Below are 14,627 nucleotides of genomic sequence, written 5' to 3' on the forward strand. Positions count from 1 at the left end.
AATAAATCAAACTTTAAATAAATAAAATTTTTTTTAATTTTAAAATAAATAAATAAATAAAATCACCTGCAGTGGTCACAGCTTTGCTCTTACTCAACCCTAGAATGAATCCTCTCTTCTCCCTAATTCAGTCGGGAAATAGATAAAGGGTTTTGAAGGTCACCTGACTTCCATATGTGAGTTCCTGGGCTGGCCTCACACCAGTCATAGTGAACCTAACCAGACACTGTCCTCAGATTACAGATTCCAAGAAGCTGACACTATGCCGTATGGCTTCTTCAACATGTCTGACCACTCCCCCGTCTATCCCTCACAGGCTCCCGCTGCCCTGGCTCCTGTACACCATCATTCACAGGTTCCAACCAGTGGCTGTCAGCAGCAATGGCCTCTTCTGTGCCATCGTCCTCCTCTTCATCATGCTGCTCTTCGTCATCCTCTCCATTGCTCTCTGCAAATGGCGGATGAACAAAGTGCTGGGCTTCATCATGTTCGGCCTCTATTTTGTGTTCCTGGTGATCAGCGTCCTCCTAGAAGACAGAATTCTTGTGTGCCCTGTCTCCATTTAGTAGGAAAAGCCATATCTTGAACTAACAGCATGGATGGTCCCTCCCCACCCTGGGTTCTAGGCTCCTTGACCTCTCCAGAGGAGGCAGCTGGCACACACAGCCATGGGCATTTCAGAGCGTCCCTCCTTGGTGGATTTGAGGATGGATAGATTCACACTGGGCCCACTCATTTCACAAGCTGCTGCCAACTTTGCCTACTGAAACTGCTCCACACAAGAGACCATGCAAGAACCGTCCATTTGGGGCTTCTCTCCATTTCACCACTGACAGGTACTCCTCGCTGGTCGGAGGTACATTTGTTGTAATGATGCAAACAATGACAGAGGTTCTCTCTCTATATACGTACAAAATATACAAATTATAAATAGATGCACATGAACATACCCCTGTATTATACCTCTCCTTTCATACCTATAGAGTAATACGTACCTGTATACAAAGAAAAAGAAAAATTTTATATATATATATAAAATCATCATATATATATATATATAAATACAAATGCATCTTTTCAGGGATAGCTCTAGTATATTTATAGCACCTATTTGAAGAGGGGCATCAACCTTCAGTCTGAGCTTTACCTCTTAAGTGCAAGAGGTAAACTAACAGAATCATTGCTGTGACCTTCAGCCTACCTTGGACTTATTGGGATCCTATCTGATAAGGCGGATATTTTAGAGAAATATGTTGCAGGAGGGAGGGCTTGGTGGAGAGGGTCTGTAGGGACCCTGAGATGAGACCTTGAAAATATTCCCACCAGCCAATCAGTGAAGACTATCTGCCCACCCCTGCTGGGGTACACTGATCAAAACCCGTAGGGTTACTTGGGACAGACAGACATAAAACCCAGACTGAGTGGATATTGCTTTGGGGTGGGGAGAGGCAGGGGAGAGGTGACCAGGGTTAGGAGTTTTTGAAAATTTTTTAATATATTGCCCTAGCATGCAAGTAGAAAATATAACTGCAAATCAAATTAGTGTTCTTCTAGGACAATGAGACTATATAAACTGAACCTATATTGTTCTAATGCATGTCTCATTATCATCCAAAAAGGGGGGTGGGGGGGCAAATCTAGCTCTGATTGTCATTTAGGCGTATTTTGATGCTAAGGGCTCACATATAATCCAAATGCCTGCCAAGAGAGCCTGCCATATGTAATAAGAAATACCATCAAGTAGAGGGGCTCAGTGAAACTTGCCACCTAATGGGAATATAAGGGCGTACACAGTTCTTTAAAGCATCTTCCAATGTGGTTCATAAAGGGCTTCAGTATCTAAAGAAATCATTATTCCACCAATAGAACTAAACTGATTCTGATCAATATTGCTTGGATTAAGGTAGCTTAGAGATGTTTGGAAAGGCATTTGCACACTCAGCACACTCAGGAAGGTTTCTGAGTCCTCCGCCTAGTGGTACCAGGACCAGGATTTGGTTAAGGCACATGCAAAATCTGTGTCTCTCCTTCCACAAGCGTAGAGTCCACTGAAGATTTCTTCATGCTTCTTCCTCAACCCAGTCACTCCAGGGTTTTGATCTCTTGATTTTGCTCAGCATTCCTGTGACATTTTCATTTCGTTCATAACCCCCCCCCCTCATTCTGTTTAATATCTTGTATGATTTCTCAGGTCTGTGTCCATAGAAAATAAAAAACATCACAAGAGGGGAGGGGGAGGCGAAGTCAATTGATGAAAAATTAGTGTTTCTCATTCCCCCAAGTCATGCTTTCCTTTCAATCAGCTGAAAAAGTAAACAGAGGATGGCCCATTATTCGGCCCCCACCTTCCAACCTAGGCGGCCCACGCCCCATACTGGCAACTCTACAACATGTGCTCTTGTCTCCAGTCTATTGTATCCCTGATGACGCTGTGATTCTGCTGTGGGCACGGACCTCCTCACATGGGGAGAGAGGAGGCGCAACTCACAGAGAGCAAGAGAGGGAGACCTAACAGCCCCAGATGAAGCTCAGTATTCCTTCCACAAGACCCCAGCTCCCTCCAAAGCGCAGGGCAGTAACAGGCAGCGCGGGTCCGCTCCTCCCCCGCCAGCAGAAGGCGCTTCCGGGCGCGGAGGACCTCTGGGAAAATAGGGAAGCAAGATGGCCGCCACAGGAGAGGCGAGCCCCCCCACCCCCGCTTTGCAAAGTCGGTGGTCAGTTGAGGGAGAAAAGCCCGCCCGCATCTTCATCAAGGGCAGGGTGTTGTATTGAGGCAAGAATTTGTGCTGCTTCCTTAGAGGGAAAGAGAATGAATAAGTGAACTTTTTGTCAGATCCTGCGGTGGTTCCCCCACCCCTCCCCCGCGCTTTACTTGAAGGGGAGCAAACTGGATTACTGCATGAGTATGTATTATTGGCTGGTCTGTTACTCGAGGGAAGGTGTGGATAGGTGACGTTATCTCAGCCGCAGACCAACTGCATGAAACCCAAAAGAATGAGGGAGGCCCACCGTAGCCCAGGTCTTGTTCCAGCACCTGCTGACGCTTCCCGGCCCCCGCACTCCTTCCCAGCCATTCCCAGCTCACAGTGAAGACCCACCCAAGCGGCCACAGAGCATTTCACTCGCCTCGGGAGCTCCACGTCCCAGAAAATGCTGTGGCTTTTAAAAGTCACCCTTGAGGAGACAGGATTTATGAGCCTATTCTGGCCCCTGTGAGGAGCACTGAGCACGATGTACAACAGCCGTCTCCCCTGCCTGCCTGGTAGGCAGTCCCCTTCCCTGGCCACTGCTGTCCTCAGGATGGGTCTATAAGGTCATGTGTTGGGCTCCACTAAGTCCAGAGAGCGGTGTGTAGAATGCAACAGTAGATCTTGAAAAGCCTTCAAATCTCTAACATAATTCTAAGAAAGAACTTTCCTGAGCAGGTCATCTCTAGCACTTTCCCTGCATGCCTGTATATATACATGTATAAATATATCCTTATACCAGATCTGTATGTACACACGCTACATCATCACCCTCTGACCTGTCACCTTCAGGATTCAAAAGCAGGGCACATCAAGTTTGTCGTGATGAAGGAAGAGAAAAGTCATACACACCACCAATGTAAGGGAACATCTCTTTCTGATCTCTTAAGGTTTGTTCTGGGCGTGTGTTCACACTAAGCCACATAGTATGGCCTCACTCCTTTTACTTCCCCACTCCAAGAGTGGAGTTATGGAAATGGCCAGCTGTAGCCTCAGTGCTGACCTATAGGCAGAGACTACACAACTACTATACAACAGAAAAGCCTAGACTGCAGAAATTCTTCTCTTTCTTGTAGCAGGGTGTATAAATATCAAAAATTCTAGAACCACCTTCTTGCTTCTCAACCTAAAACAAGCAAGCCTTGCCCCAAGGGTTCCAATCAACCCCAGCAAACCAAGCAGGTCTTGCTTGCTGACACCTCCCCTGTGGCCATCCATAGGCAGCCCCCGCACAGGAGAGCAAGCTGGCTCAAGCCAGGAATGCCCAAGTAGAACATTCTAAATTGCATCTGGAAATGCGCGTACTGGGTCCCGCTGCCTTCTGAACCTGACTAGTTCCTGAAGCACTGAAGCTGGTGGTGAGATGGCGTCTGTGCAGTCTTCCAGGACCTACGCTGAGCCCATATCAGGAATCCACAGAACACGTGCACAGACCAAGGCGTAGGGCTGTTTGTCAGTTTGGCAGATGAGGCAGAGTATCCTAAAGCGGGCCCAAAAGATTATATAAAGAGGCAGGCACTGATTCATAGGGAATATGCTTTGTAAGGCTTCTAACAGGTGCCCCCTGACAGGGGCCATTATAATTTATTTTCTAGGAAAGGCATGAATCAGGTGCTTTGCAGTCCTTTCAGCAAAACACAGCTGCCTCACTGATGAGACATTTGATAATATTAATGTACATCCCTTCCTGGGCAGGGAGAAAGTTGGCAGACTCCCCACTAACGCTCACAGCTCTTAAACCCCGAAACAGGGAGATGGGCAATGAGCCATAAAGGGAAGCGCCCCACCCCCACCCCCAGTCCACCTTAACAGAAAGCTGACCAAGCAAACCACAGCAGCTAGAGCTGCCAGCCAGAGACACAGCTGGAGAAAAGGGGACTTCCGCTCCCTGCTCAGCTGAGATTGCTGGGTTGGAATATGTGATAGGAGTCTGATGACCTATCTGAATACAAGCATTTCCAGAAACTTCAGTATGCTTTCTTCCCTGCACTTGCCAATGCACGTACACACAATTACAAGGATGCCACGCTTCCTTGCACGGGGACAGATTGTTACTCTAGTAATTAAGTGCCCATATTAGAAGTGACGGGTCTTTTCCAGAAGAAATACAGGGAAACTGTCCTCAGGGTGATTTCTGGGGAAATCAGCTATCTCCTGAAGGCTTGATGTAGAAGCTAATGCTCATTCTGGCTAAGCCAGATCTCACATAAGCATGTGGCTTAATGTTTTTAAAAAGACACATCCTCAACTCCTTAACCTCCCTCAGCAATATTGTCTTTAATTACTAAGTAAGGACTTTGCCATTAAAAGAGAATTAGTGGCGGGGCAGGGAGGGGAATGAAGCATAAGGAAAAGAAAGGAAAAAATTATTTCCTTTTACGACAATTCCCAAGAAAACAAGTGTCACACTGATATATATCCCCTGCATAGTTTTAAATAATTACAAATTTCAGGCTTTTTCAACTAATTATATGAACCTGCATAGAGTCCCAGATGAAAATATCTTCCCTTCTCTAGAAGGCCTTGGGATGGAAAGGTTATGTGCCCCTACCCCACTTAGCTTCTTGCCTCTCTTTGTGTATCTTTGTTGATTTCACAGCTTTGCATTCTTTGAACTATGTAACAAACAAGAAAAGCAATAAAGGACACTTCTCACCACTCTATTACTTATCATTACAACATTGCAATGTTTTGCTTTTAGGGGTTTTGTTTTTGTTTTTGTTTGGTTCCCGCCACCCTTCACTGAAAGCTTTGAAACACCCAGTATACTTTCTTTCTGGGAAGAAAGAAAGGGCTATGGCATGTGATTGCCAGGAGAATTCAGGCATCTGTAGAGAGCAGAGGTGGCCTCATGTTTGGTATGGAAATAACACATCTTCCCACCTAGACGCCCCCACCCCCCAGGAGACCAGCCTTGCTCAGAACCACCTGAATTCTACAGTCGTCTTTCATCTGCCTGGTGAAAGTGTCCTTTAAAAACAGCAAGAGAGCGCTAAAAATGATAAAGTGAATCCACAAGTCACCCAGTTTTTATAGAGACAAAAATGACCCTATAATTATGGCTGGGGAGACACCTCTGTTCCAATTAGTATACAAAGGAAACTGCATAGAACACCAAATTAAGCCCGAGCACTTTCACTAAATGAATGACTGACAGACTGGAAAACCTTAAAGAATTAAAAAAAAAAAAAAAAAAAAATAGAGAGAGAGAGAACGGCCTACGTCTGGAAGAGTGTCATGGAATCTGCACTGAGTTTGCCAAAGGTTTAATTCTGTTAAGACAGTTCGTCCAGCCTGTCACCCTCAGCGGAAGGATGATTCTTTCACCAGAGAGGGGTCCTGGCTTAGGTGTTCCTGGCAGAACCAGGTTTCCTCAGCTATTAACATTAACAGCCAGCAAGTTAACCCTAGCCCAACAAGTTGATGACTCTACCTATGTCTTTTTTCGGGGGCAGAAAACTATACCCCTTTACCTTGTAGCCCTGACACAGCTGGGAGCCACCGCTCTGTGACTCTATCTGTTTTCATCAAAGGTATCTTTAGAGTTTTATTTCAGAGCCCTTTTTTCCTAATCCTCTTAATTTGTATCGTTCTTCTCTACTCAGCCATTTTAAGTGCTGTAGGGTCTGCCTGAATCTTAGAGCCTTATGACTAATCGTGATACGGGTCGGTTCTGGACGGGGATGACTTACCACTGCAAATCCAATGCTTTGCTCCCTTTTTCTGCATCCCTCTGTTGCTCTTACTTTTAGGAAGTCACACTTCATTGCTAATTCACATTCATCTTCTGTTCCCTATCACTTCGGTACCTCCTCTCCAAAACACCGAGCTGAAGCCAGTGCGTTTCTCAGCCGGTCCTGATGCATTTCTCAGCCCGTCCCTGATGCATTTGGCTTGCCATTGTTCCACCTATGGGCCACTCCCTTCTCGGCCTTTCTGAGTCTCAGTCTGCTTATTTCTAATGCCACTTCCGGTTTTCAAGTCCAGAGTAGAGTCAGCGTTCACTCCCCTTCAAGGTTCTCAGCACCAGTCCCGGGTTTGTTTGCACTTGGCAAGACCAGTGAGCATTTTCTGCACCTCCTCATTAATGTGACTATTCAAAAGTGTTGGGCTTCTGCAATTCTGCGTCACTGGTGATTTCTTAGGGGGAAAAAAAAATCCCTCCTGATTGCTACTACAATATGAACAGAATTCACGACCATAAAAGAGTAGAGTCACAGAAATACCTTCCGAGCACCTGTAGGCTTTGATACAACAGCCCTAACAGGCATTTAGCCAGGGGAGAAAAATATGAACACAGGATGTGGCATGATCATGAGGCCCGGGGAGAGAGGTTAAGATCATGAGCTTCACTTTTAAGGTCATAATTCCACACTCGCATGATTCCACCTCACAAGGAATTCAGAATGGGGGAGACACCACTGGAAATCATTCAGATGCCCTATCTGCTTGGACTTACCTGAAGAAATTCGTATTTCACTTCAGTAGGAAATAGCAGAAATGATTGGACCTCTCCTTATCTCCCAGTACTGCCGTGCATTTCCTTCCCCGTGTGCTAGGTTGGGTAGGAATTGGTTATAGATTGGGTCCTGGCCCAGGAAACTGGGCTGCCGTTCCCCAAAGGGATGAGAATTTGCTCCTGTGTTCTCACATACTGGGCTGCATATTCCTTTATGATGGGTCCATAAGTAGCAAAGGCCTTGGGACTGACAGTTCTTAAAACAGCTCACCGAAAGAGAATACCAGTGATCATGTCACACACACACACACAGGAATGAGTTAAGTCTTGAATCCCTGAATTAAATAATTTTAAGGATCAAATTACCTGCATGCAGTAAGGATAGATAATTCCTTGCCATTTAATTAAATGAATTTCCAATTCTTCTCATCAGGATTAAACTGAAGGACGATGGATGCCTTTTGGGTTTTTAATTTTTTAATATTGCACTTTATAGTACTTCATAAGAGACAATTGTCTTAATTAAAGCCATAAAATACCAATAATACATATATTCAGGGCTTCTGAATATAGTCAGTCAATAAGCAGTCATGAGTCATTCCTGTTTTGTATTGTTTGTTGTAAATTGGAGTTTATCTGTTCTATTTTTTATTGCATACAATTACTGTTCTAGACAATCCTAACCTACTGATAAATTTTGGATGTGTACTTCAATAAAACTCTGAAAATGAAAGAAACTGTTCATTTCACAAAGGCATTCTTCATCTTCAAAGTAGCTTGTGACATAGTTTCTTTAAATAGCAAGTTCTGATACAATATTGAAAATATTTCTCTTTCTAAATTATAGATTTATTATTTTTCAGGAATCCATTTGTTATGTAAAGCAAGGTTCACCCATATAGAGAGTGAAATGGATAAGTAGGCAAATATATACTTGGGAAATTTAAGGTTTGTTTGAGTTTTATGTAAATGTAGGATGGGCCTAAGAAGTTCCCTTATAAAAATGGCAAATATAGATATTCAATTTGTCGATAGTTTCCTATGCCGACATTATAAACCTTCCTTGGGAGGACACAGAAAATAATAGACTTCATAATGCACTGCGTTTCTGCTAAAATACACAAGTTCTGACCAGTATGGTAGGCTACTTAGCTATACACACAAAGGTCCCCACAACTAAAAACTTTAATATTTCCCTTGATCACAACTTTCTGTGTAATTTGAGGGAAAGCTAAAAGAATGACCAGAAAGCATTTAATAGCCTAGAAATATTCACCACAACTGGGTGCTTAAATAATTAATATAAACATGTACATTAAATTGAATGACCCCATCAGTTTGATGCTTAAATATTTCTTTGCCCTAAGATAGAGGGTCTAGACCAAGAGCCAGTGATGTTCTTGTGGGGGACTGTTTTGTGGTCTGAAGACTTTCTCCGAAGGACAGAGACTCTCCATCCGGAAAAGGGAGTCTCTGTTAACATACAGCCCTGCTGGGCACTGCACGCAAAGTCCGTATTTGTGCCCTGCAGTCTAGCCCAGGAGAAATGGCTGGACCTCTATTTGTCAGTATTGCGGTGCATTTCCTTCCTCGAGTGTGAAGAAGCTCCAGAAGCAAGAGCTTCTATCTCCAAGCAATTTGGAGTCTCAAAGAGCCATTGCAAATTGGAACAGCAAAACTCCTTCCTGGATTAATGCAGTTGCTGCTAGCCCTAGAGGAAAGATAAATTATACTTTTGTTCTTCGCATATTGGAAAAACAGACAGAATGTGTTCGACACCGACCCGAATGTAGCCATTTGCCCTAGAGCACCTAAACCTTTTTTTGGACAGGTTACATTAAAAATCTCAGAATGCCATTTTTGTAAAGGATCTTTTTAGGGATCAATGTCATCCCCTGCTTCCTCTCTTTGCCTCCATTTTAAAGAAGCATTTTAACCCCTATCTTTACCCCCAACAAGAATCCAAATGATGCACTTCCGGATTATTTTTGTCATTTTCTGTGTGTTTTGTTTATTACGCACAGTTTTCACTGGATGACAGCTGTATGGAGGTTTTGCGTCAGTTTATTCTCTGTGAATATGTCTGTACATAGAAAGCTATATTTATTTGTACATAGGCTGTTTGCAGTAATATGTTTCTGTCCCATGAACTTCACTTGATAAAGGGCGTTTGTTTCTTCACTGTGTTCCTGTTACACTTTCCGCACCTTTGTGCTTCTACTACTGGTAATCAACTCATAGAATATCACTTTATGTAACTAAATCTCCTCGGTGTGAAAAATAATAGTAATAAAATTATTGACTCTAAAAAAAGTTGTTTTTTGAATAATCCTTGACGTCAGCTAATCAGGACCTTCAGGTCTCAAGAAATAGACAGTCGTAGACATTTCATTGCAGGGATTCAAGGGAACAAAAAGGCAAGCAGTACTTATATTCATTATAACTACTGAATGCTTACTAATGTCATTTGAGCTCTTAAATGTCTGATAGACCCTCATACATAGAAAGGACTATACGAACAATTAGATTTTTATTAATTAAATATACTGAAATTGTAAATTTAAAAGCCTAGTGTTCTCTAAGCCTTTAAACTCAGTTTAGAAGTCTTGTTATGAATCTGATATTTTACATAAAAATAAAATTTCACAGTCACTGACTTCTTTGATTATACTCAAGTAACTGATAAATTTAAAAGATTAAACTCTAAATAGTTAACCTCATTTGTGAATTAAATTCCCTCAGGCACTTTTTAAATGTTACACAATTAACATACCCAATTTTCTGAAATACTCCAAAAGCATGACAAACCTAAAAAAAAAGAAAACCAACACCTTCCCTAGGCACGTCGGCAATTCTTCTTAATCTAATATAGCAAACAAAATATCATAAACCAGTTTTCACCTAATACTATTTACCAACAATAAAAATCTACTATGTCTTTAAAATGAATATCATGAGACTAATATCAATTACACATTTCAAACTTTAATCTGATTACTGATATGCCAGATTTGTGTAGAATATCTTAAAACACAAATGCACACCAAACAACCCAATGATTATAAAAGTTATTCCTAAACCACACCAAAATGTCAGTGTTATCAATACGATTTACTTTATTATCACTATATTTCAGTGTCACCTTACTGACAAACGAGCAGATCTACCATCTCTGTGAGGATGTGATGACTGAGACTGAGTCACAGTACTGTTATTTATCATGGATTGTGTGGATCCCAGAACATGACCCATGATCCCTACATACAAGATGACCCTACAGGAGCCAACAATAGTCACAGAGCACTCAGACTGTGAGTCACATCCTGTTTCATATTCATGGACAGCCCCGTCTTCACCAAGCCCCAGCCTCTCCACTCAAGTTTAATGTTGCAATCCAACGAGCATCATTACCATTACTTTTTTTTAAAAGATTTTTTTAAGATTTTATTTATTTATTTGATAGACAGAGAGGCAGGCAGAGAGAGAGGAGGAAGCAGGCTCCCCACTGAGCAGAGAGCCTGACTCGGGGCCCGATCCCAGGATCCCAGGATCACCACCCGAGTCAAAGGCAGAGGCTTTAACCCACTGAGCCACCCAGGCGCCCCCCATTACTTTTTTTTAACTTGAAATCTCTTTCAAAGCTTTGTCTCCTTATTTGAGTAGGTGAATTTTGCAGGTTTTTTTTTAGTTTCAGCCAGTTTTTCTGTACCTCTGGATTAGAGTCTTCTAATCTCTTCATTTCTTGGTTGGATTCTTTTTTTTTTTTTAAAGATTTTATTTATTTATCAGAGAGAGAGGGGGGAGAGAGCGAGCACAGGCAGACAGAATGGCAGGCAGAGGCAGAGGGAGAAGCAGGCTCCCTGCTGAGCAAGGAGCCGGATGTGGGGCTGGATCCCAGGATGCTGGGATCATGACCTGAGCCGAAGGCAGCTGCTTAACCAACTGAGCCACCCAGGCATCCCTGGATTCTTCATTCTGTTCGTAACTTTCTTGTCTGCCCTGACCACAAATCCAAACATTTTATTAACAACGATGTGTGTGCACTAATGCTAAATACTTTGTATACATTTCATTTAATCCTCATAATAACTGAGTTGGGTGTCATTTTATTCCCATTTTACAAATAGAAATGGGAGGCCCAGAGTGGTTCAATAACATGCCCATGATCACACAGTGTCAGAATATTAAACTAAATCTGAGTCCTTCCATTACCCAAATTCGAGCTTATAAAGATCACTTGTCACCTTCTCCATGAGCTACATAATCACCCCAAGTCCCAGGACTTAGAGTTATGGGCCACACAAGCCACGAGGCACGGTGAAAACACCAAAGTCAATCAAGTGTTGGGCCTCTTTCGGCGTTTCCTAAACTTACACTTCTCCATAACAAAGTACATGAAAGCCAGCTGCAACTGAACGAGTGAGTTTGGTGTCTCCATCACAGGATTTCTCAGCCTTGGCACCGTGGACATCTGGGGCTGGAAGATTATCTGTTGGTGGGTGCTGTCCTATGCATTATAGGGTGTTTAGCATATCCCTGACTTTTATCCATTAAGTACAAGTTTCAATGAACAAAAAAAATGTTTCCAGACGTTGGCAAATGTACCCAGGGGTGGGGGGTGTAAAATCGCCTGTGCTCGAGAACCACTACAGTTCTGTCAAGTAGAATTCAGTCTGCAACATCAAGGTAGAAGCACTTCAGCCAATGTTGCCTTTTCAGCTCACTCATGTGCAGTCTCCCTCTCTCTCTCTCTCTCTCCCCAACACACACACACACACACACACGTATCCAGGTCCCCGTCCACAGCAGTGCAAAGGTACCAATTCAAGCAGGGAAAGTCCATTTGGCCTCAATTTTTAAATGGTCTCCATGTGAACAGAAACTGCTGAGGCTACACTTTGGGACCCCTCCTTCAGCCCATTCCACACGGATGGGCATTTTACCATCCATGGTAAAATGGTTCTAAGGTGTCTGCTTCTCTTGTGTTTCTGGGTCTCTCTCCCTGGGCAAAACTTGACCATTCTCTTGAAGGATTTTCTGCAACCCACAGCCATAGAATAGCACATCCCCCAAATCATGCTCCAAGGGGGCCTCTTTCATGAACATCCATAGGCATTGTCCTTGTAGCTGGGTTTCTCCCCAGAGGAAGATTTAAAGGTCTTTTTCTCTATCAGGATAACTTAAAGACTGAGGGCAAACAGTCAACATTAAGGAAAGCTTAAAATCCGTGCTTGCCCTCATCTTCTTTCCAGAATGAATCCCAATCCTCAGCAACAAGGGTTTATTTAGGAGCTGCTTTATATTTAGGGAAAAGGCACAGACATTTTAGCATCAGTTCAACCCAGTGATGTTTACAACCCCAATGGTATTTTTGATCTATGTTTGAGAATGTAAATATTTTCGTCACAATGACATTAATGCTAATTTCACCAGTGCTGATTTCAGGCAACTTTCATTAGTTTGATTAAAATCTTTGCTCAGTTGTCTATAGGGAACAATTTCTAACCACTTTTACTTTATTGAAATTTTCATAGAGACATTGCTTTCTGTATAAATTTTAAAATAGGGGGCACCTGAGTGGCTTAGTCAGTTAAGTGTCTGACTCTTGATTTAGGCTCAGGTCATGACCTTAGGGTCCTGGAATCGAGCCCCTCATCAGCTCCCTGCTCAGCGAGAAGTCTGCTTCAGGATGTCCTCTGCCCCCCTCACACCCCCGACACTCACACACTCCTTCTCTTTCTAAAATAAATACAGAAATCTTTAAAAATATAATAAAATAAAATAGGAACTCATCAACTAAGTTTTGTTTTGTATCCATATCAGAGTTATTATTGGGAATAGCTATTGGGAATTATTAAAAAGAAAACCATTAGCCCAAAATAGCATCATTTAGGTTTAGGTCCTAAGTCATTAAACCAAACCTTAATACCTAACCTAAATGCAGTTTCAACGCCTCAGGAATGTAATCTTTAGACAGTCAATATGGAATTGGATGGCCAGTACTAGGAAATTTACTGATAGACCCCTTCCACCACCTTTAAGAGGCAACGTTGTCTACACAATGCATTCCTTGCCAATAACGTTTTTTTTTTTTCAATGCCCTCTCTCTGCCTTTAAAAACATTTCTCTTGTTTAACTCAGGTGAGTTCCCCTCTACTTGCTATATGTGATGTTGCCAGATCTATGAATTGTTTAATTAAGCCAATGTGGTCTTTAAATTTAGTCGGTTAGGAGCACCTGGGTGGCTCAGTCATTAAACTTCTGCCTTGGGTCCTGGGATCAAGCCCCTCGTGCCTCTCCCTTCCCCACTCAACCTGCTTGTGTTCCTCTCTTGCTGTCTCTCTCTCTGTGTCAAATAAATAAATAAATAAAATCTTTAAAAATTGATTAGTTAATTTACTCAATTAAATGTTGTTTTTTAACAGAATCTTCTCCAGGATTTGGACTGAACTTAGTTTTTATTGGTACAATTTTACATATCTAAATTTCACCAAAAATATTTAAGTTTCCCAGTAGTTTTTTATTTTCATTTGGAATTCTAGAATAGATTATACTCTTTGGAGGTTACGTTGCTAAAGAAAAAAACCATAGTATACCTTGGAATTGCTATATTTTTTCCAGAATACCTTCACCTTTTATGACTAGTTTTTTTTAGGTTCGGCCTCAGTAAAGATTTATGGCAGTGAAAACACGATTTCCCACAGCACAGCAACCTTGTGTGGGTTTTTTTTATTGTTGCTGTTTTGGGTTGGGGGTTTTTTTCCTCCTTGTTTTTCTGTTTGTTTTTTTTACTACCTCATGCTTTTGTAATACCATTTTTGAAACTTGTTTCTGAATAATCTCAGCTTAAAGTGTAATGCTAAAATCATGAGAACTATTTAAACAACACCAACGAAATCTATTACGGACTGCATTTGATTAATTTATAAAGTATTAAAGGAAAATATGTCCCACAAGAAATTTTTATTAAGCTTTATCAAATGGCATTTGTAAAAATAAAAAGTTATGGGAAAAGTTGCCTTTGCAACTGGCCTACAAGCACCCATATAATTAATGTTTGGTTTTTAAACAAAAAACACCCCCTAGTCACCAAAACCAAGGTACTGGGGTCCAAATGCATTGACAATGACCAAACATAAAGAAGTCTTGATATAAAGTGTGCAGTGATCAGAGTCTAGAACTGTCAGAAAGACTGACTTTGATCCACTTCTTCTTACCTGCAAGTTACTCAATGACTCTGCATCACCAGTGCCTTGTCTATGAAATAATACTACCATATTTCTACTCCCTGACCCCACCAGAGCTTGTTGGAAAGAATGAGTTACTACTCCATGAGGTGCTGGGTCATAGAAGCCTTTTAGTATATGTCAGCTCTCTCCTCCCCATCCCATGTGATGTTGAGCAAGTTCTAGAACCTCTCA

At 42.1% G+C, this 14,627-nt stretch overlaps 1 protein-coding gene across 4 annotated transcripts in view; it reads left to right on the top strand.

Moving 5' to 3' along the window:
• Positions 1-9,519, top strand: part of SLC24A2 (solute carrier family 24 member 2) — a 247,518-nt gene extending 237,999 nt beyond the window's left edge. For all 4 annotated transcript variants that reach the window (XM_059143371.1, XM_059143373.1, XM_059143370.1 and 1 more), the window contains one exon: positions 317-9,519. In XM_059143371.1, coding sequence (XP_058999354.1) covers positions 317-566 — 250 coding nt within the window. In that variant the 3' untranslated portion in view covers positions 567-9,519. The remainder of the gene's footprint in view (positions 1-316) is intronic.
• Positions 9,520-14,627: the final 5,108 nt, after the last annotated feature.

This window comes from Mustela lutreola, chromosome 12 (assembly GCF_030435805.1).
Source record: "Mustela lutreola isolate mMusLut2 chromosome 12, mMusLut2.pri, whole genome shotgun sequence".
Lineage (NCBI taxonomy): Eukaryota > Metazoa > Chordata > Mammalia > Carnivora > Mustelidae > Mustela > Mustela lutreola.